The sequence below is a fragment of the Pelmatolapia mariae genome, linkage group LG14 (assembly GCF_036321145.2).
Source record: "Pelmatolapia mariae isolate MD_Pm_ZW linkage group LG14, Pm_UMD_F_2, whole genome shotgun sequence".
NCBI classification, from domain to species: Eukaryota; Metazoa; Chordata; class Actinopteri; order Cichliformes; family Cichlidae; genus Pelmatolapia; species Pelmatolapia mariae.
Window position 1 is genome coordinate 24875267 of NC_086239.1, and position 24257 is coordinate 24899523.

The 24257-nt window shown below is 39.1% G+C and overlaps 1 protein-coding gene across 1 annotated transcript; it reads right to left on the reverse strand.

The window, feature by feature from the left end:
* Positions 1 to 23: 23 nt before the first annotated feature.
* Positions 24 to 23968, reverse strand: dhx36 (DEAH (Asp-Glu-Ala-His) box polypeptide 36). Its single transcript, XM_063493870.1, has 26 exons — positions 23454 to 23968; positions 22780 to 22937; positions 22513 to 22620; positions 22186 to 22384; positions 21460 to 21498; positions 21137 to 21307; positions 20014 to 20093; positions 16920 to 16994; positions 16058 to 16224; positions 15868 to 15949; positions 15640 to 15780; positions 13866 to 13971; positions 11064 to 11151; positions 10028 to 10083; positions 9838 to 9902; positions 9173 to 9316; positions 8619 to 8736; positions 6286 to 6384; positions 5795 to 5968; positions 5568 to 5654; positions 5384 to 5467; positions 5178 to 5277; positions 4935 to 5025; positions 2865 to 2985; positions 907 to 1059; positions 24 to 818 (listed from the first exon to the last, which is right to left on the reverse strand). The coding sequence occupies exons 1-26, from the start codon at positions 23703 to 23705 to the stop codon at positions 588 to 590; spliced, it is 3189 nt and encodes a 1062-aa protein (XP_063349940.1). The 5' UTR covers positions 23706 to 23968; the 3' UTR covers positions 24 to 587.
* Between the last annotated feature and the right edge of the window lie 289 nt (positions 23969 to 24257).

The window sequence follows — 24257 nt, forward strand, 5'->3', positions numbered from 1 at the left end:
AATGACGGATAATCAGATAAATCCTCTGGCCATCTGCACCTTTCTCAGATTGGAGCTATTAAATCGAGGGTGTGAAATATCATATTACCCAGGTGATCTTAAAGCTCAGAACAAATTATGTTCTCTCATCGTAAAACCAGCAATATTTTAGGGTACTGTTATGTGCGATTTTCCAAATCTCAGCCCGGCAAGGCGGATGAAGTTAAGCAGCGTGATGGTACACCTTCTCTTTATTGCACAGGCCTGTGGCAACAGGTGAAAATAAAGTGTGACTTATCCAAACAAGAGGTTCACTAACAAGATAAAGTTACAGAGAGAATTCAAAGAAAGACTGGTCCTCTGATCTAAGAGGCGAAAGAAAATTATGGGAATCAAATGCAGGCCTTTTTTTTGCTTTTCCTTTTAATAGCAGTGGCCTGTATTTGGCCTTCAGAAGGCCTGAGGGAGCAGCAAAATTTCAATCAAGCAGAACCATCAAGAAGGCCAGCTGGTTATCATAAATATTCCAACTAGACCCTGTGTCCAAGGATGCAGGCAGTAATTTCATGGCATCTTCTTTTCAGAGACAGCCAAATCTCTATCCACTTTTAATCATCGTCATCATCTTCGTCATTGAAGTAAACGTGCTCTCCTCTTGGGGCAGACGCCCACGTTCTGCCACAGCCCGTACTGCTGCCTGTGGGCTTCTCCTGGGTCGTGATGAGGTCTATGATGGCTGTGATCACAGCACAGTCTTTGGATTGACGGTTTTGCCAGTCTACAGGAGCAGGATTACAAATTTTGTCCTGCAGCAGAGAATCCAGCTCTTTCTTTAAACTCTGCAGGACAGACAGGAAGGAGGAATCAATACCAAAAAAATTTCAAAAAGACAGATGTGTTGTTGATGTGCATGCGTGTGTCGTTTACCTTAACAAGGTGAGCAATGCGTGCAGGGGATCTGAAGACAATCCACTGGTCCACTGCAATGGTTTCCTGGTCCTCGTCTTTTTGGATGGTAATGTCTCCTCCAAAGAACAGCAGTGAGAATGGTGACACCTCAGTGCAGTCGTACAGGAAGATCTGAGGGGGCACAGAGATGTCAGTAACGTGCGACGACAGGGCCATTACAACAAACACGTCAACACATTCGGTGACAGTCGAGCAGCATCATTACGGCACACCCTGCCTGACAGCTATTCTGTGGTGTGGGCTGAAAGTGTCCCATTAGTAAGGAGAGGCTGTGGAGTTTGAAATGTGTTTCATGAGAAATGTCATCTTGACCCATCTGTGACTTTAACTTATGTATTACACCTCATCCATTTTTCTTCTGTGTTTGAAGGAGACTGATTAATGATTAGGGATGGGTACCGGTATCGTTCTGACATAAACAGTAGTAACCAGCCAGGAAAGCAGAGCACATTTCGGTGCTTTTTTTTTTTCCCTGAGATGTCATACACTTTGGATTCTAGCCAATCATTTTACCTTTCCAAGGATAGTAGGCGGGCCCAGGTACGTACGTTCTTTTAGAGCAGAGCTACAGATTAAAAAAGGTTTGATAGAGTGATACCATATATGCCCTATAGCTGCAAAAAAGGCTAACATTGTTATCTTTTTACAAAAAAAAAACAAACAGCTAAACATGAGAGGTTTTTGGACAAAGTTTGTGTTCTCCATTCTTTAAGCATCGGTTCGAGCACCGTTTAAGCACCGGCGCCGTTTCAAAAGTACCGGTTTGGCACCGGTGTCGGATAAAACCTAAACGATACCCATCCCTATTAATGATAATGCAAATTATTATTTTTTTAGTTATTTATAGTTAAATTCTAAAGACCGCTGGCAGAAAAAGGTGTCATATATAGGTGCACTATAAATCACTCTGTGGGTACACACTAACAAAAAACTCCTTTGCTCTCAGGTCAAAAGTCAAAGACGCAGGATAAACAGCAAGCTGAGGTCAAACAAAAACTATTTCAGCTTTGAAGGTTAAAGACCGAAGTATTAAAAGGGAGAAATAGAAAAAGATGGAGCGAGAAGAGAGAAGAAAAAGAGAAAAAAAGCGAGGAGACAGCAGAGACGACTGCATTTACTCCATGAATGTGTAATGTTATGTCTCACCGAGGGCAAGTGCGTCAGAGAAGATAAAGTCTGACGTCATCCTTCAGTTTTATTCCTTTTTGTCCTATCTACAGCCCTGGACTTCTGCTTTCTTCTCACAGTAAACAAATAACCTTGAAAATCTCGCACTCTCAGAATACCTTACTTTTACGATGTCATTGTGCTCAAAACCACTTACACTTACATGCAACAAGAAAAAAAGAAATCATTTAATGGCAACAATAATGACAGTGAAATACAGCAAATCATTTCTTTTCCCTTAAAGACAAAGAGAAAAAGCACAGGCGGCCATCAGAAAGGACATAAAAGGTGTTTTCCTGCACAATAGAAACATTCACAAAAAGAGAGCACAGAAAGAACAAAGACAGAGAGATGCAAGGGAGGGGAAACGGGTGTGAAGAGGGGAAGAAAAAAAAAAGAGAGAGAAAATAGAAAAAGGCGGCAGTCAGGAAACAGCACTGACTATTTTGCACCCCACCACCAACTACTACATTGTATCTGGAAGCTTTGAAGCACAAGAGCCTTTGAGAGGACTTGAAAGGCAGTGTTTTAATCAAATATTCATTAAGTGCAAAGCTGGTGTGGCACCACTGCCAACCTTTAACCACCGGCCCTCTTTTCCACTCATATGCACCATTCGAGGGACACATGCAAACTCAAGAAGACACAAAGCAACACAGACTCAAATGTAAAAATAAATAAATAACATTTACAGAACAATATAACATTTACTAGGAGAGATAGATTACTCTACTATGTAAGATACTCACACTACTTGTTCTCATCTTTAGGTGATAGATAAGCCAAGTATAGTTGAATTCCGTCTCTTCGGCATTGACAGATTTTGGGTGGATACACACTTTTCCGTCAGCCTGAGTGTACACTTTGACACTGCAAAAGATCAGATGTGAGTGAGTCTAAGTGTGTGTTTTATAGAGCTGGGAATATTCACATTCTTCATACTTTACAACATCTTTTTTTTTTTTAAACTGTCATCTTAATAAATGATGAAAAAAAAGATATTTATCACAGCAGAAGATGGAAAACAGTTTAAAAAAAATAAGAAATTGCAACAGTTATGATACCCCCCCCCCCTTTTGATTACATTTTTTAGACAAATTATTCAAAAAGTTTGGATAAAAATAACGATTATATGCAAACACTACAATCTGGTGTGATCTCTGAGGCAGAGATGAGCAGTGGAATACCAAGGACTAGCAAACTAACAGCTCACGACTGCGCTGTCAATGTCCATCAATTATTTTTCTTATCTCAGTTGTATATATACCACAGTAAAAAAGAAAGTACACCTTCTTTCAAGGTCTTATGTATCAGGACATATAAAATGATACATACAATGTAAAATAATGCAAAGAATATATCTGGTCCATCTCTTGATTCTAAAATTATTTAAATGAAACCTCAGATGAACAACCAACACATGACTTTTTACACTTGTTGTTAATTACTGAACAAAAATCTGTCCAAAATGCAGAAACAGAGTGTCAAAAACGAAGTATTTCTATAAGAATTAAGGAGGCAAGTAGGAGCCAGGTACTCCTAATCAAATGTGACTGATTAACTGATCGTTAAGTGTGAACACTACATAAGCGGAAGTGTTTGCAGTTTGTTGGTCTGTGTTAAAACAATAAAATGGTGGAAAGAAATCAGCAATGATCTAAGAGTCCAGCATTCCATAGTAAATTATTCAGTGGAAAATATTCGAGACTTGTTATATGCCCTGACAAACTCACCCCAAGGTCATGCACATGACCTTGCAATGCACAGAGGAAGTGAAAAAAAAATCAAACAACTCCACCTCAGACTCTACCAGCCTCAGTTAGTATGTCAAATGTTAAAGTTAATGAGAGTACAATTAGAAAAACACTGAACAAGTATCACTTGTTTGTTGGCTTGTTTGGGTTGCCAGGAAAAAGCTTATTTTTTCTATTTAAAAAAAAATCAAAGAAACAACAACAACAACAACAACAAGGTAACAAAGTTTTGGTTTTCCAAAATTTCTGGAATGATGTCCTTTGGACACATGAGACCAAAATAATGATGCATGACCATAATGCACAAACAGCTAGGGATCGGAATCGAGAACCGGTTCCCAGTAGTATAATTTTTGCTAAAATGACTCAGAATTTAGCTGTTCAAGAGCTAAATTCTATCAGGTGTTTTTTGGCTTTTTAATCCAACGTATGCAGAATGCTAAAAGTAACACTGTGTTCCACACACCAGTATGTTGGCCAAAGAAAACCAACTGTTTCACTGCAGGGAACAAGCTGTTTGAAACGGAAAACAACAAACAGTGCTTAATCAGGCACTGAATTCATTAAGTGAAGAGTCGTGGTGCGGACATAGACATTTAAAAACTTGCTTGGTGTTACGAATTACTTATACAAAGGAAATGACCCTGGGAAATGACTGTGCACCTGGGTCTAAAGCTGTCAACGAGATAAACAATAAAAGTGACAGCCTGCTGTGAAAGAGAGTCTGTGCCCCTGTTGTGCGTGTCTGTCTTTTGCACGCAGGTCACAGCCACCGTTTATGACAGCTGCCTTTGGGCAATTTTATGATGACTGCATTGATCTTGAGCTGCAAAAGTGCCTTTGTTTTTGACAATCATCCTAACGTGGCCTCTGCACAGCCTGGGGTAATTGTCACAGTGCCCTTACAGAGCACTCTTACCAGGACGTATGATGAGATATTGCAGTGTGAAGGCTATTTTTCTCTCTGGAGATCAATAAGACTGATTGTGCACCTCTCTATCTTGGGCTGTGCAGCCCTTTCCTGTCTGTCATTGCTCATCTCCTCCTTTGGATTAGCAAACTTACCCTGGCCTCTTTTTGCTGTGAGATGGTCTGATCATGGCCACCTTAGGGTACAGACCAGCTACAATCACTGCCTTGATTAATTTTTCATTGCCTGAGGGAAAAAAAAGTGACAGATAAAGAACAAATGAAAAAGAAAATATTGAACTTAAGTGCTTCACATCATACTTTGTTACTGCTTTACAGCCCAGATATCATGACCAGTTAAAAAACAACAACAAACAAACAGAAAAACTTCTTACTTACCCGAGTTGACATTAGATTTGGGGTCTTTGGGATCCTTGCTGCTGACAAAGCCTGCATGCATGAGATGTTCGGCAAACTGACCCTTCATGTTTTGCAGCATCTGAATGATAAAAGGACAAGTTGCTTCTAATAATACAGCACACCTTTGACTTCACAGAAAGAAGTCCATATTTAAAATATAGTCACGCAGAATCATCCCGACTCACCTGGAGTGTGTTGGCAGACAGGAAGTTGTCCCAGCAATATTCCCTTTCATACCTGCCTCCACGCTGCTTTGCATCCTCCCAGCCCTGGGTAAATCAATGCATGATAAATTAAGATAGGATCAATTCATACAGCAGACACATCTGTGAGTATAAAATCAGGAGTCACCCATGTGGGCTGTTCTACCTGGAAAGCATTGACAATAGTGAGGTGGTCACTCTTCGAGTTTCTAGAGAGGACCTTCCGCCTCATGTCTGCCATCTTCTCTTTACCCTAAGACAAACAGATACGTAAAAAAAAACAAAAAACAAAACACACACACACACACACACACACACACACACACACACAAGTTCAAAGATAGTATACAGCGTAAGCTTTCATAAGCTGTCTGTGAACTCAGCTCTACCTACCAGGGGTATGAAAAAAGGGTCTTTGAAGCTGAGGGAAGCAGCAATAGTGAGTACAGGGTCAAGGCAGCCCAACAGAGCTCCAAACAGGATGAGCTTGCCAATGTGAGGTTCCACAGGCAGCCGAGCCAGGTGGAAACCCAATGCTGTAAGATTCTCTCTTTGGTCCAGGGCGTTCTGACAAAACAATGTCATCATATCCATAAGAAAGGGCATTCAGAAACATGTGCATAACAACTATCCCACAATTTTATTTTATTTTAACAAGTTTAACCTTGTTAGCCTGAAAGCTCATTTTTATCTGGGTAAATACTAATTTCTCAGTTTGCTGCTGCAACACAAGTTACTGAATTTGTAAGGGCTTTTTAGTTAGTTACTAGTATATTAAGTTACTAGTTACTAGTATATTATGTAATCTTTGGTCACAGCCCAGCATGCAATTGATACTCTGATTCGTAACAATCTCTTAAAAACCCTTTTAGTTACTTTCTTACCAGTTCTGTGAGATTCTTGATGGCGAGGCTGACAGCCTTTTCAGAGGGACGGTCCAAGGCTTTCTCCAGGAATCGACCTATAGACCCAAGCTTCAGTATCTAGGGAGTGTATGTGATATTTTGCTTTGATCAGCACAAGAATTTTTTCCACATAATTCCCTTTACTTAATCAGGTGGGCTGTTAACTATGGAAAACATTGATTTATAGACACACAGTACTGTGGAAAAGTCTTGAGCCACTCCCCATTTCCTCATATTTTGATATTCGGTATGACCACTTTTGTTCTTCGAAACAGCCTGAACTCTCTTGTGCAGCTTTCTTATTATTTCTTTAAATAATCTTCAGGAATATTTCTCCAGGCCTCTTGATGGACGTTCAAAGCTCTTCTTTAGATGTTGGCTGTCCTCTGCTCTGTTCTCTGTCAAGATGATCCCACACTGCATCAATAATGTTAAGATCTGGGCTCTGAGAAGGCCAATCCATGACTGATAGTGTTCCACTGTGTGTTTTTCAATCAAGGTATGCTTTTACTGCACTGGCAGTGTATTTGGGATGGCTGTCATGATGAAAAATGCCAATCAGATGCTTTCCAGATGGTACTTCATGGTGGATCAAAGTATGACTGTGTTTTTCTGTGTTCATAATTTGGGCAATGTTGATAATACCTCTATTACCACTGGCTGAGATCCAGCTACAAAACATGACTGAGCCTCCACTGTGTTTTACAAATGGAGGCACTACCTGTTGCTCCTCTCTCTTGCCCACCTCTGTACATACTAACACCAGTTTTAACCAAAAATGTCAAATTTGGACTCATCACCCCATAAAACCTGTAGCCATTTATTTTAAGTCCAGTTCTTATGTAATTTAGCATACCTCAGCCTTTTCTAACTCTTCTCTTCCTTATGAATGGCTTCTTGAAAGCCACCTGTCCTCTGAGACCATTTCTGATGAGGCTTCAGTGAACAGTAGATAAATCAAAAGGTCAGATCTCCCTTTCAGGTCCTGTGTCAGGTCTTTGCAGGACTTTTTTTTGTACTTCTCTTCATTACTTTGAGGTATTCATCTTCTGTAGACAGTTTTTCTTCTGCCACTTCTCTTTTTGAGAACACACTGCACATACTGAGTTATGCAAAGATTTCAGTTAATAACTAATATACTTTCCTTTTTGTTAAAGCATATAGTTAGGGCTGGACCAGGTGACCCTGAATCCTCCCTTAGTTATGCTGCAATAGACGTAGGCTGCCGGGGGATTCCCATGATGCATTGAGTTTTTCCTTTCCAGTCACCTTTCTCACTCACTATGTGTCAATAGACCTCTCTGCATTGAATCATATCTGTTATTAATCTCTGTCTCTCTTCCACAGCATGTCTTTCATCCTGTTTTCCTTCTCTTCTTTCTCTTCAACCGGTCGCAGCAGATGGCCCCGCCCCTCCCTGAGCCTGGTTCTGCTGGAGGTTTCGTCCTGTTAAAAGGGAGTTTTTCCTTCCCACTGTCGCCAAAGTGCTTGCTCATAGGGGGTCATATGATTGTTGGGTTTTTCTCTGTATCTATAAAGTGCCTTGAGGCGACTGCTGTTGTGATTTGGCGCTATATAAATAAAATCGAATTGAATTTCCACATTCAAAAGGGACATTTACTTGTGGCTAACTGCAGAGCAATGAAACAACCACATCTCTATGTCTGACTAACAAGGTGATGTTGAAGTGTTTGTGCATTAGAGAGCCAGGTCAAGGTTAGCATGTTTTCAGTGTTTGTCTCACTTTAAGGACTGTCTGATGCATTGTCCAACTCTCACCCACTAGCTTCAAAAACCATATCACACACACTCAAATACATCCAGCACAGAAAGTGGGGGAGACACACTAAAATGCATATCCAATACAGCAACTGGTGAGAACAATCACAGCAAACACTACATCTAAATGACCTTTGGCTTAATTTTCCATTAGCACTGTTTAAAATATGTCTGAGTGGAGCGTGAGGATTTCAAAAGAGAAAGCGAAAAAAAAAGTAAGCAACCAAAGAAGAAAATGACTGTTTATATAAGAGAAAAAAATGTGTAGAAAAGAAGTAATTATACTGTCTGTAAAAAATGAGAGTAAGAACGGGAGAGGGCATGAGTCAGCCCGGGATGCTCATCCCCAGTTCTCATTAGACAGGAGAGGCTGTAATTCAGCACAACACCAAAAACAGCAGCGCTGTCCTCGTTCCGCCCCTGCACTCACAAAACTCATTCAGAGCAATCTTGTCCTCATCTAAACTCCCAAACCCACACCTATCTGTCTCTCTCTCTGTCAGTCTATCCCTCTTTCTCTCCGCATATACAACCTTGATCTGCAAGCACAGCTCCTCCAGTGGTGTCCTCATAATTTCAGGTAATTGATAGGCATCCAACAGGCTGGCCCTCAGACCGTTGTACAGGTGATAGCATTTCCCCGGACACACTCTGGATATTTAGAGAAGAGAGTTAGAGAGACAGAGAAGGAAAAGAGGTTAAATGTTTTACAGGTCCTGTGACAAGGGCTTAATTTAAAAATCAGTGGGATGAAACTGCACACAGTAAGCAGCTCTGCTAATTGGGCCTTGCTGCACTTTGATGTCAGAGCTATATAACAGAACAGACGTCTCAAGTAAAAGACTGGAAACAACCTGAGAGTGACTACACTTTGCCTTTCTGAGTGGTTACAGATGGGAAAGCAGGACGGAGTGGGCTTATGGGGAAGAGTGATGGGAGAGCTCAGATGACAAATAGAAGGAAAGATAATTATCCCATATCGCTATTGCATACCCAGAGGCACTAATATAAAGTATGCCCTCATTATATTACAATCTACAAATATACCCACGCGTAGACACAAACGCACACATAAACACACACACACCTGCCAGCACGTCCTTTCCTCTGTTTGGCATTGGCCAAGCTAACCCACTCAGCCATCATGGTGCTGATGTTATTGCTGGTGTCAAAGTTGGTCTCCTTAATTTTGCCTCCATCTATCACATAAACAACATCATCGATGGTGATGCTGTGAGGAGCAGGCGAGAGAGAAAGGGGGGAAAACATAAGTTGCACGTAATAATACAGAAAAAAAAAAACCCCACTTCAAAGTAGACTCTCAAGAATTCCTAGTTAAGACTCTTACACAATCACTTAGAAGTAAAAAATAAAATTCAGCCCTTTGGTAGGTTTAGAGTCTATATTTAGTGGACTGATGTGAGGGGAGTGCTGAGGGCAGGCAGCTCCTTAATTTGCTCTGCTCGTTTGTGTGAGTGCAGCACTCTGAACGCATTAACAAATTGCCTGTCAGAGAGTTTTCCCATCCAAACCAATATGACAGTATTTGTAATCAATCCAAGAGATGTATGCTAATTAGCTCCAATCCAGTTGTATGCCTCATTCCTGACTGAGGCACTCGCACACACAGAAAACAGATATATGATGGAATATCATAAAATGTCTGTGTTTTTTCTAAACTTTTAAACACTTTCCAAAGTACAAATGCAAAGACTGGACAAGCTTTTACCACAGACGCATACTCTTACAAACCTGGTCTCGGCTATATTGGTAGCAATCACAATCTTTCGAACTCCAGGAGGAGGCCTTTTAAAAACCTGAGAAGGATTAGAGAGAAAAATTGAGCTGGATATTTGTGATATTGAAAGGGGACTAAAGTAGGACACAATTGACAAAGAGATGGTCCGAGAAAGAGAAAAAAGAGAAACTGAAGAATCCTGACCTGTGTCTGATTAACAGTTGGCATGAGGGAGTGCAAAGGGATGATAACAAACCGGTCTGAAATGCAACAGGACACAAAAGAAAAACTCAAATAAAACACTGACTGTCAATTTAAGATACAACTAGTCCATAGGCTGAACAATTATGTGTTCTATAACAGCAAGTATCATGAAACCATGGAGAATTCTACAGCCACAGCACCCCAACTTCAGATAGGTGGAAGATAACGGATGAATGGAAAATTGCAGCACAAATAGTGGCATAGTTGCTGGAGTCCACTTAACTTAAAATGATATACGTGTTTAGCAACTTTGTCTTTATATACAAATATACGCAAAATACAAGAAATCAGCAACCAGCGGAGTCAAGTCATCTTTTGCGAAAATATAAGCTGAAAGACAATCTTTTATAATATAGAGCCTTTATTTCCAAACCTTTGCCAAACTTTCAGAGTTAACTGTATATCACAACTGACACAGAGACCAGTTGATTATTGCAGTCAAACTCTATTTGTAATCTGTCACCAAATGCAAAACCAGCAATCGGGAAACCACCCTCATTTTTACTCCAGTGAGACTAAGCCATAAGCAGTTAAGAAAATGGGTGTATTTCAACAAACTGGCGCAATGATGAGTGCCGTCTCGTCATAGTAAGAAGATCCTGGGTTTGAATCTGCCTGTGTCAGTCCGCTCCGGGTACTCCATCTTTCTCGCACAGTTCCAAAACATACTTGTTAGGTTACGTGGTGATTCTAAATCGGCCTTAAGTGTGAACTGTGAATGGTTGTCGTCTCTCTCGCCTTGTGATAGACTGACGACCTGTTCAGTGTACCCTGCCTCTTGCTCTATGACAGCTGTAATAGGCTTTTATATTGCTGCGACCCTGAATTCAATAAGTGGTTAAGAAAATCAAAGGATGGATTTCTCAACTGTGGAACAGAAAATTGTATAGTCAAAGCAAGAAAGAAAAAATGCAAGACACCGACGTGCATTCACTTCCATGCTGTACATCCTGAATGTGTGTTTCTGTTTGCATACCTGATCGGAACATTTGCTGAGCCATGAGAAGGTCATTGAGAGTACTGATGTTGTCCCAACCAGGCAAGAACACCAAGATTGCTCCTTCCTGTCCAAGACATGATACAAAACTCTGAACACAGCTGTAAGTCACAAAATCCAGCAGGGTTTCAGTAAATTGCGGGTCCAGCGAACAAGATGCCCATGTCCTCAGAGGAGCTGAGCTGAGGCAGATAGATATGATTTGCTCTCAGCTCTCAACCTCTACATTCACATTCAGACACAAAATAGCCACTGAAACTCCAACATCTTTATGACAAATGCATCTTTATAGTACAGGAGAGCATCTGATTAACATTAACAAAAGCACTGACTTAATTTTCCCCACAATAGCAAAGAGAAAATGAAATCAATAAGTCACATGAAAAAGTACAGACACAGAAACGCTAGCTGTGAAAACATAAGAAGAGAAGACTAAATGGTGAGGAAATCTCTGCGCATTGAGCTCTTTTGTCAGTGGCTGCAGATTGCTGACCACTTAATGGATATCAGGCATCAGCGCCTCATTCACAAAGCCAAAATCCATTACAGTAATGCTGTAATGGTTTAAAAAAAAAAAAAAAAAAAAAGCTGAAAAAGACTCCTTTAATGACTGATGAAGAGTTCAGTTATTGCAGCAGCAAAGAATAGAATAGAGAGAAGGAGACAAAGAATGAGACAAAGTCAAAAATCAGTCAACAGCTAACACAGAAATCCACAATATTAATATGTACAAAACAGATGTGTAAAGGTAAATTGTTTAGGGTGCAGTACTGTTTAATTTCTTTCCATACAAGCTATTACCACAGTTGTTGTCTCAACACTAAATACGAAAAGTTTTGACAGAAATCAGTGACACAAATATGAAGGTTATAGCTTGTGACACATAAAATTACACACGGCAGTCAATGCTAGCCCATGGTACCATGCTGGAAAGGTCAAAGATAAAATTAGTCAAATCTGTCTTTAATAAAGATAGAGTCATACAGACTGTACAGACATATAATACAGAGCAGAGTTTCAGCAAACTCGTTTTCATCCTATCCAGATTTAAACAAAGTATTCTCTAGCTAAAATTAAGCTGCTATAAAAATCGATTCTATAAAAAGCACCATGCTATTCATTTCCTCAGAGAAATGAAGGGAAGGCATAAAAAGTAGCTTCTAGGCCTTGATTTCCCCAACTTTTTAATTAAAGCTAATTATTATCCCCAGTTCTCAACCACTGGCACTCACATGGGACTGTATGTATGTTAAAGTCTCTGCATGTGTATTTGTGAAAGAGATGAAGGTCGGATGCCTAGTTACAACCTGACAAATTACACGCATCCAGGAAGAAACACACTCTAATTAATTCTAACTAAAAATTAAGTAACAGTACAGTACAGTAAGCTCTGTAGAGATGGTCTACTCTATGACAGCACACACACACACACACACACACACACACACACACACACACACACACACACACACACACACACACACACACACACACAGCAAACCACCCACATACAGTTGCACCCAGCAGGCATTCATTAATGCCTGTATGTTAAACCCCTAGGTGTATAATCACAGAACCCTGCAACATAATTAACCAATCATCACAGTCAAAAGCTCGGCAGATGGCCCATATCCTTGGTTCAGATTACCATCATGGTGAATCAGCCAGTTCTCTCACAGCCATTTGACAACGCCACAACAAATCAGCTGGTTGACTGGCTCAGTGTGGCCGTGACTGATGGAGATACAGCTTCATATGGGAAAGTATAATTATTCTGTCTGCCTCTGTTAGTCACTCCGTGTTCTTCTTCTTTTTCACTCTCTTGTTTATTTATACATCCAAAAACTATTTTACTTCATTCAGTCGTATTATTTAACTTTTTAAAATGGTACTAAACTAATCATTCTTCTCTCATTAATAGTAGTCTACCCTGAATCGCCTCCTGGTCAGCAGGGGGGATTTCTGTGGAGTGTGCATGTCTCCCTGTGCCTGTGTTGGTTTTCTTTGGGCGCTGGCTGTAATTTATAGACGCTAAATTGTCTCTGTAGGTTTGTGTCTTTGTTTGTCTCTCTGTGTTAGATCAGTGATGGACAGACGCCCTTGACCTATAATAGCTGGGATAGGCTCCAGGCTCTAGATAAGCAGCTGAAGTATGGACATATATTTTTTCATAATAACCATTTTACCACTTCCTAGAAAAGCTACAGGGCCAGCAGTTACAAAAATTAAAACTTTCTACTTTCAAATCACACAGGTGACACTGTATTCACAAAGCTAACAACTGTGCACTGAAATGATGCCGACATCCAAAAAAGGAAAGTTAACCAGAACTGGAAAAAGAAAAAAGGGAATGGAGGTGCAGTGGGAGAGCATCTGTTCAATCACTCATTAGCAGAAATTTGCTGCCAGGATCTGTGTCATTTTCTCTGATCTAATGTCTGTGTTTGGAAGCTAGCCCGCCTGCTCCCTCCATCTGCTCCATCTAGGAATGTACTGTACTTTGCCAGCCTAAGAGTCTCCATTAACTATTAGTTTTCATTTAATATCAAGCCACCTTTCACACGAGCAACTTTCTGTCAATGATTAAAGAACATGATGTCCAAGAATGAAAATCTTCAAAGGCAAGCTCCTGTTACAGAAACATTCATTTTGACATTTTCATAAAGTACAAATTCACTTTTTTTTTTCTTTCTTTTTTTTTTTTTAAATAAAACACATCGTCTAGAATTTGGCCAATTTATGCCAGCTGCACTCAAACCACATCTAAAAGGCTAGACTCACCTCCTCATTGAGCACAATATAACGAATTAGTGCCAGAATTAGGTCCAGATCAATCTTCTCATCTCTGTCTAATATCTCGAGAGCCTCAATGGTTGTGTCAGAGTACCTGTAAAACACAGGACATGGAGAATCAATAAATAACTCCCCACTATTAAACATGGCAACATAAGTGCTCCTGCTCTCCCCTTACTTGTTGCTGGAGGTGTCACACGCTGTAATATGGCTACAACAGGTTTATAAATATTTTCACATGCTATGCTTTAGTACAAAAATGCAGACTAGCTTTGAGTTACAGTTAAACTTTTTCTTTGTTGTGGTAATAGCACTGGTGATCAGTAACATATTAATAATTGGTTCCTTTGTCTTTTTTCCCTTTAGAATGAGAAAAAGAGAAACATCCGTGTAGTGTTCAACTATAAAAGCAGTAATTCTGTTTTTTTAAAAATGTATTCCAGTAGGTCTTAATACAAAAATGTGTTTTATGTTGAAACCTTTTAAAATCACCAGAAAACTAATTTTGCAAGCACACCGACAGTGTTCAAAGTAACATTTCTGCCTAGTTACACAATAGACTGGATGTCATGTTGTGAATTTAGGACTTAATTATTTTTTAATGACAAAACTAAAAGCTGGCAAAACAAACCAACACTGAATATGCCAAGACATTAAAAAAATATTTGTTAATATTACGCTATTTTATAAATGATCAGGCTCCTCAAGTCCTCAGTAATATTGTGATTCTTCTTAAAGCTTTCAGTTCAGTAAGACATAAAGCATTTTGGAAACTTCAAGTGTTATTACAAGAATTCTCACTTGAGAAAAATAGCCTTTTCTGTTCAGGGTATCAACATATCGAATTCCTTACATATAGTATTCAAACTGGATCATGCCCAGGATTACTTTAAAATTAAACTGAAATAGTTTTTGAAGTGGAATCCAGTCACGTAGACATGAACAATCTTCTGTCTCCTGTTTAGAGCCTCTATCGTTATATTGCAGGTGTGTCCTGTGGCATCTTACCTCCATTCTATTGTGTTGTGGGATTGTCTCTCAGTTATTGGATAGATTATATATGTTCATGATTTTCTTTGTATGTGTGTTAAAAGCACAAATAGTGATTGCAAACCAGCCCGGGCAATAAATGCTTGTCCCTATGAAATTAAAAGCTTTTAACCTCAGGCATTGTGTTCCAGTAGACTCTCTGAAGGTAGACTACAAGCAAGTAATCAGGTCTACACCCTATCTCTATGAAACAGCTATATAAAGATATGAGTACATTTTACATAGTTGTACTAAATGAAGAAGAATTTTTCTTGTCAGAAGATGATCCATCTCAACTGGAGCTGCCACTCTTAAAAATTTTAAAGCAATTAGAGAGAAACTTGCTCCCAAAAAATTTAGTAAGTGTCAAATTGGCAAAGCAAAGTCCTTCACAGCTGTAATTATGTTTTGAACAGAAGCAACTAAGCTACAGTGTTGCTGTATCTGTACTAAGCAGACCTTGGAACTGTCTGTGATGGTGCACTTTAATTGTAGCTGTGTTTATGTAACAAATGCATCAGACATCAGTTTCAAGCACTCATCTTTCTCTTACTATTTGTAGATCAAAACCATAATTCTCTATATTTAATCTATATGAAATCAGAACTTTAAAAGAAATGTATTTACTCAAAACTACGAGTCTCACAAATCTTCCTGCTTCCTACCTAAAAAACCTCCAAAAACTGGCAGCTGTTCTTCCAATTTAACTAGCCCGATCTTCTCACCAACTCACCTGCCCTGTAGTGTTCGTGCGTAACATGGCCAGCTTTCCTTGTATTCAGCCTCTTTCTCCTCTTTCTCAGGTCTGGAGTTTCGCCCCTGCCAAAAACCTCTCTTCCATGAGGGGCGACGGTCCTGATTCTGGGGCCGATACCTAGCAGAGAAACCCAGCCTAGTTTATACGAGGTCCCAATGTGTCTTTGTGCATGTACATGTGTGTTTGGTAGCAAAGTGGTTCTACCTGGTCATCTCTATAATGTCCTCAAGTAGGAACTCCTCCACTGGGAACGTCAAACCAGGAATGTGGATCATTGGGCAGTTGTCTGAACAGAGAACAAAACCGTGAGCGGCGAGAAAGAGGAACAGCTCAACTTATTAGAACTGCAAAACTTTTGCTGACAATTTGGTGAAGAAATTAGTGAGCTACACACCAAAATACTGGGAAAACTTCTCTGCGTTGAGCGTGGCACTCATGAGAATGATCTTAAGGTCATCTCGGAGGTTGAGTAAGTCCTTTACAATGATGAGCAAAACGTCTGATTGCAGGTTTCTCTCATGGATTTCGTCCAGCACCAGGTGACTGATACTCGACAACAATCTGACAATAAAAGCAAATAAGGTGAGCAATTTTTCCAAAATAGCTTTTTTTTTTTTTTTTTGCCTTTTTCTGTCTAAAGAGTTAAAAAAAAAAACAATATTGGTTGACTTTTTTTCTTTTTTTACAAATTCTCTCTTGTTTCTCTTTAAAGATCTTACAAGTTTCAATTAATGGTACTACCTTTTTAAGTACTTTAAGTGAGATTTAAATTATTTAAAATAATTTCACAAGGCACAGACATTACCCAAAAAATTTTTTTTTAGAAAGTGTTTAACAGAGCTACAGTCCATACAGACGTCCACTTGTAAGCCAAGTGATGTGCGAATTTAGCTTAACACCAAAAATGCAGCATTTAGTCAGAAAAGGGTAGCCCTGAAATGACTCACTAGAGTCGTGCTAACGAAAGAGCATGAAGTGAGACAACAAGGAAAAGCTGGCACTTTCACTTAGTCTGTATTTCTTTTTCTGAAGGCACTTAGAATGCAAAGACGAACATGGAGGAATGAGTCAACAGAAAATGGGGACCCATACTAATGAATCTTCCACAGACAGTAGCGTCAACCCCAAATCAATGGGGACAAAACAGAGTGACAAACAAAGGATGGCTGGAGTGGAGATATAGGGGAAAAAGCAGAGAAGATGTACAGGGAAAAGATGTATACAGGATGAGAAGGCAGAGGTGGAAGCAAACTCACGGGTCTGAGCGAAGCCACTGAAGAATAATGCCTGTTGTACAGTACAGGATCGAACCTTGTCTCCTTGGTAACCGGCTGGAAAATGGGAGAAAAAAAAAGAAATAAAAAGATACTCTTACATCTGTGCAATTTAGAAAATTTAAAGTAAGGTCACCAAAATAAAAGCAGGACTTCTCTGAGAAATGAACTTAGGTTTTGTAACAGTTAACTGTGTTGCATTTCCACCATCCTTTTTGCTACTTTACTTTAAATAAGCACCACTTTTATGTTTAACCTTTACATAGAAGTGAAAATAACATGTTGCTGATACAAAATATTATACTACAATATGTAATGGAATTGTAGTATGCTACAGTGCACTACAGTAAGAAGATTTATTCATGCTTTGTTTATGTACTAATGCTGAAAAGTTTATTCAATTAATTACAAAATAGCTTCTCTTATTTTAAAGTTAACACTGTAGGAACTGCCTTTCATATGATATCTGAAAAAAACAAAATTCACTGACAACTGAGCCTTATAAAAGGATTTGTTGTATAACTGATGCAAGATTGATGTGCCAAGAAGAGGAGACTAATTACAAGATATAATATTCTTTTCTTTTTTTGTGAGGCCTGAAGTCCAAAGAATTAATGTATATTTCACAAAAATCAAAAGAGAGTAAAACCAGCAAAAGCACCAAGAAAAACAGTGAGTCTTCTGGACTGGTATAAAAATACAGAGCAACATGTATCAATGGCAAGACATTCATAGTAGAATACAGTTGTATACCATAGTATTGCAGAGCAACATGTTCACTGCGTATTTATTCACAAATACTCTGGATCCTGTTTCACAAATACTCTAGCACTGACACAGCTGGCTGCTTTACCTGGCTATTACCCAAACCTTGCACATACTGAGAAGATTCTGTCACCTTCATTTTCATCAGTGACTGTGAGTAGTGGATTAACCAACATGACTTTGGCAATGCTAGCCTATGGAGTGAGTACTGACTACTATCAGTAAGCTAAATCAATTGTGAAAAATCAGCCAGTAAATAACAAGCAGAATAGGGTATTTTATTATAGAAACACATCCAACAGAAATCAGACTTTGTATCAGTAATTCAGCATTGACTCAAATTGTCAACAAAAACTGGTTTCTCGCAAATTTAGCTCAAGCTGGTGAATTCTAGATTACTTGTGTTTTGACCTATTTCTATGTGACTTTAAATAAGTTACTTACCTACTGAGAGAAGTCTTTACTTTTTTTAGATGAATTGCTAATTGCTTGTAGGGAAAGTTTGTGCATCATTAAAAGTTTAACAAACCAGGACTAACATGTACCCACTGAGAGAGACGCCTGTGGTCTCAGTAATAGTAGGCAATGTCAGCACAGCTGGATGAATCTTTCAAAAAGATGCCTGTATGATTTGCCTTTTAACTTTTTTCATGAAAGAGATTATTTTTGTTGTTTTTCTTGTTTTCATGAGAGTTACAAATCATACATTCAGAATCTTGCTGAATCTAAATTTAAAAAAAAAAAGAACCAAATGAAAAAAAATGTGGCAAATCATCTTATACTCAGTGTCTAGCACCTTGTTATCTGTCCCATTTCTCTCACGGTAATAGTTTTTTTGCCCATCTTCTTATTTCTAGTCCCCTTTACTGCATTTCATGTGTCTCATTCTCCTGCATACTCCACTATTGTATAAATCACTGTTCGCTCAGGCTGCACAACAGCAAATTGCTTTTGTTAAATTCTTGCTGCAGATGTTTAATGTGTGTGTTTTTAAGAAAAATCATTTTATGGCGGTCATTTACCCACACATTTCATGTATCCATCTTGAGTCCTTTTACCGAGTCTATGTAGACTATGTATACATAAAAAATATAACACGCTGTAGATCTCATGCGGAACATCTGAGCCCAGTAAGCTTTTAATTTAAATATTAATGAGCTATAACGTATGTGATGTGTTAAAACTGCTAACTACGTCAAAATCTGTGTTTAAGATGTCTAAATCTGTTCATACTCTGATCATGCTGGCTGATATCACCAACTTCAGTCTAAACCACAAAGCCTCAGCTGTTACCGCCAACCTTGAAAACAGCAAGCTCAGTCTGAAAGGGACAGACGTAATCAGGGAGGGAAATAAAACACTCTGATTTCTGCAACAGCACTCCCATCAATTTAACCTCCTGTGGCTGGACTCTTCGCCATATCAGATATAAGGGAAATGAGCTTTCTAAACATAAGGCATTGCTTTTGGTTTCTTAGCCTCTAAACCAATTACCAATGTCAATTAAACATACAGTGAGCCTAATTTCACCTTCACACAATCACTGGCCACTTTGTTAGGCATGACTGTTGAACTGCTTGTTAATGCAAATATATAATCAGCCAATTAGATATTTGCTCATATAGTAGCAACTTAATGCATTCAGGCATGTAGACATGGCCAAGAGAGCAACTATCTTCAGCGAATGGACAGCAAATGGTCAGAAAAAGATAATCCAGTAAGCAGCAGTTCTCTGGGTGAAAATGCCTTGCTGTTGCCAAAGGTCAGAAGAGAAAGGCCAGTCTGCTTGGAGCTAATAGAAAGGTAAAAGTAACTCAAATAAAAAAAAAGAGCATCTCTGAAAGCACAACAGGTCAGTCTGAAACTGATGGGCTACGAGTGCCACTACTCTCTTGGTTCAGAACAGGAAATTGAGGCCACAATTCACAGCAGCTCACCAAAATTAGAAAACGGAAAAATGGAAAATCTTTGTCTGGTCTTTCTTAAACATCCTAAACACGACAATGAGTTCACTGTAGTCAAATGGCCTCCACATTGACCAGATCTCAATCCAGTAGAGCACCCTTAATACGTGGTGAAAAATAGAACGTTTCCATCATGGATGAGCAGCCAAGAAATGTGCAAAAAATGTGTGATTCTGTCATGTCAAAATGGACATGAGAAATGTTCCTGGCACCTTGCTGAATATATGCAATGAAGACTTAAGGCACTGAATGCAAAAGAAGTCCAACCCAGTACAAGGAATGTGTACATAGTGAAGTTTCAGGTGAAAGAATTTTAAGCATGAGCACGTCTCGAAAGTGTTGCGTACCTCTGCAGGCGGATTTGGTAACCACATGAATTCCCATTCCCAACACTTTCTGCCCTCTCTGCCGCTACACGCTCTGCAACCTGATAGGAAGAGCACACACACACGAATAGGATTTAAGAGGAGAGACAGCATTGTATTGCAAAAAGTAATAATTTCTATATGAGCGATGCCGAAATTTTGCTGTATGCAAATGCATCGCATTATTTTTTGTCATCAAAGTAACAACCAGTTGTTATGTTTAAGGGGCAATTGCTTTTTCGAACAGGGCCATGCAGGTTTTAAGCTTTCCTCTTATTAAAGAAAATCATCACTCAAGTTCTGCATTTTGTATTTATGAAGTATAGCTCAGGAAGTAGAGCAGATCATTCACTAGTCAGAAGGCTGGTGGTTCGTTCCCTGTTTACTCCAGTCTGCATGCCATAGTATCCTTGGACATAGAAAGCACTTAGGTGAATGAGACATGTCGTGTAGGCTTGTGTAGAGTAGAAAAGGGCGATGTAAGGAAACAGTGCATTTGCCATGTATTTATTCAATATAAATATGCAAGAAATCAGGAAGGAGACAAATATTTTCCACAATAAAAAGATTTAAAAAATATATCCATATCTTTTTTTAATCAAACTAATTATTTTGCCCTTTCATTTCATTGTTTAATTTTAGTTAAGTGTGGAAGTTTGTACTTTGCATTCATTCACAGACAGATCACATTCTTATATAGGTTCTCTACTGTTATTGTGTGTGTGTGTGTGTGTGTGTGTGGCTGGACTCATGGTGCTGTGTTTGTGTAAATTTGCACTGCTCTCTGGCTCACGGTGACAAAGGTTCTTAGTATTTAACCTATGCAGTGGCTTAGAGGCACATGTGTATGCATTCTTATTAACAGCTAACACTGAACAGTGATGCCTCTATGCATAAGCCTAATTCTGATTGGTTATAAAGACACATTTGATGGCAGAGAAGCTAGCCTTGGGCAGAGAACCAACAGGTCTGCTAGGAATCAAAGGTGACTGCCTGACCTATCCCATAGAGAAGCAGCATAACAGAAGCATTGCCATGGCAACCACATTAAAATCAGTAGGCACACAACAACATATAATCCTTCAGAGGCCAGCAGAGTACATACCGAGATGGCACTGATGCGTCGAGGCTGTGTGCAGACCACACGGCACATTGAGCCCATGCCTCTGTTGATATAGTCATCCAGGATGAACTGAGTGACCTGAGTGGTTTTGCCACATCCTGTTTCCCCACTCACCACTAGGACACGGTTAGAATTGATCAGCGTTACCAGCTCCTGAGATCAGAGGGGTTGAAGAGGAGTGATTTACAGATGAGGCAGGAAAGCAAACAATAACAAAAAAATAAATCAAATCTGAAAACCAGTAATGAAGTTTTAGCAGAACTTGCGATTCATGATAAAAGCACATCTGCATGTGAAATACTTGCCTCTTTTTTCCCATAAGATGGTAGTTTTTCCCTGAATTTCTGAAGACAACAAGAACAGATGATGAGTAAAATAATGAGATAAAAATGCAATAAAATTAGGAACAGATACTTTAAAAAGAAAAATTCCATAATGGGAACAATCCTAGCACATCAGAAGTTATCCAATTCTAATAACCAAAGATAAATACTGACTCTGCTCAGTAACTCAATAATACAGTGGTAACCACTTGAAATGATGTAGCATGATAACATTATGATAAATTGATTGAATACTTGGTAAGAAGACTTTTCCATTACACATCATCTTGTACATAAATTAAACTTTGCACACCTTTTTCCACAGTAAAATTTTGCACTAAACAATTTAAATGTATAAATATAATAAACATTTACTTATTTACACAAACATAAACAAAAGCTACTTATATATAGCCAATGCAGCAATGCATTTGGGCAACATTCTTTTTTTTTTTTTAAACATAGAACCTTTCAACTGAATAAAACCCATTATTTTTTATTTTTCTTATTAAAAACACTAATTAAATTGGACTTTTGGACATTAAATGACAACAAATGACTAGTATAGTAGGCATGTTGTTATCTAAAGGCACTAAACATGCTAAACTACCAAAAAAATCCCACCTTTTGTCCCCACCTTAGCTATTTTAATAAATATGTTCATGCTAGAAACTTAAACCTAGATTTTATACCACTGAAAACTCTTACCAGCATTTCTTTGTACTTTGCATCTGATTTCTTACTCTGCAGATCTCTCTTCAAGTAGTCATCCAGGGACCTGTCTCGGACTACCTCCTGATGTAAGAACTCCAGATCCTTATCTTTAATAACTGGTTTCGCCGCCTCCTCTTCCTGATCTTCATCCCATTTATCTGGTGGCTCATCTTTAACCGCTGTTGTAGAGTGACTAGAAAAAAACATTCAGTGTTATAAATGTCCAATGTTACCTGGAAAATCTTACAATACTATTTGTTCTACAGAATTTCTAAATGATTAAAAAAAAAATAAAAATCACACATTTTTACACAATGTTACCTTTGTGATTTGCCAGTTGCTTTCTTCTGGCCTGGACTACCTTCTTCTTCCTCCCATTTGACCTCAGTCTTAGTTTTTTCCTCTTCAGGCAAATCCCCATCAAAGTAACTAATGATGATAAACATGCTAAATTAGTCATGATGTCAGCAGTCAAAGGGGAAGAAATAACTGAAATTTTACTATTCTGTCTAGCTTTCCTACTTAATTCATTATAAGTTAGTAACGACAATTAAGTCACAAATGATAAAGCTATACAAGCTCTCTCACCAGTGGGCACTATCCCTGGCAGCTGTTTGCCAGCTGTCAGAGGTCGAGGCTCTTTCATCCCTGCGGCCCCTTTCTGGGCCGAGCTGGTCATTCTGGACAGAGTTAAGCAGCTTGGTAATGTGTTGCTCTCTTGCCTCATCCATCTGGACCACTGCCCGCTGCACAAGCAAATGGGAAAAGGAAAGTTAGCTATGACCTTGCAACAGTGTTTTTCCAAATTTCACTTTATACCACTGAAAAAAAAAATACTACTCATTAACACTTTGAAACAAGATAAATGCGTAACAGAAATACTTACTGTTGTAGATGTAGTTTTGAATTGTGCTGTGTAAGTAATCCTTTTTTTAACACAATGACAGATTGGATATTTATTCAGTATATAATGATGGTGGTGGTGGTGTGTTTGTATTATTAGTATTATTATTAATAATATTTTATATATAATTATTACCATTCTTATATATTGTACAAGCAACTGTCTGTTAACCAGCAGGGGAAAATTACTGCCCATGTTCAGATCAGTGTGAACACTTTCTGTGCACACAGTGAGCAATTTTCCAATCAGTTTCCCACACTTTGATGTGCTCAAAGATCTGCTCCTAACAGGGTGACTGCAGTTATACAGACAGACCTTCCATGTTTACAGTGAGCATGACTTCAAGCACAGTCCATACCGATCTCCGGTCAGCTTGCTTCCTCCTAACGGCTCCATATCTTGCGTACCACAGTCCAATCTCACGGCCCTTCAGGTGTGGAGGAGGACGGTCTCTTTGTCCACCTCCGCCCCGGTCCGGGTCAAATTCGGACATGTTTCCTCTCGAGCCTCCTCCACCTCCCCTTTCCCATCTTTCTCTGCTGCCATCTCTGTGCCCGCGACCTCCTCTTCTACCTCTTCTTCCTCCTCCACCGCCATATCCATAGCTCATGTTGCGGTTAGGAGCAGGCAAGGGTAACGTCCGTTAACCTGCGTTCGATTAACGGCTTACAGCTACTCGCTAACCAGCAATATTCAGTGGATTTGCGAACTAAATATTTCACTTCAAAAATATGCGGTGACACTCACGTAGCCACTGACAGTTGGGTTCTTGATAACTACACCCAAAACCTAAACTGCGCCCCTCTAACTCACTTATTAAACAACAACATCCTCTTGAAAAAGTGTCACATCCGAAATACTTGCTGTTTTCCATCTGGCATGTCGCATAATAATGCCGTCAACATTTTCAGCAACTAGATATTGACGTGGCGCTCTAGGATTGGTTGCTCTCCATATTACCGTTTTAAACGCTACTTTCTAAATCTAGCTGACTTCTTCAAACGAAGTTATCATAGTAATTAGCATACAAATGCGTATTTCAGTTCAAATTTCCAGTTTATTTTTTATGCAATTTGTTATGATTTACTGTGTAGATCAGGGCACTGACACTTTACCACTAACCTTTAAACATAACTTATTGTATTACTAAAGCATTCAGTCC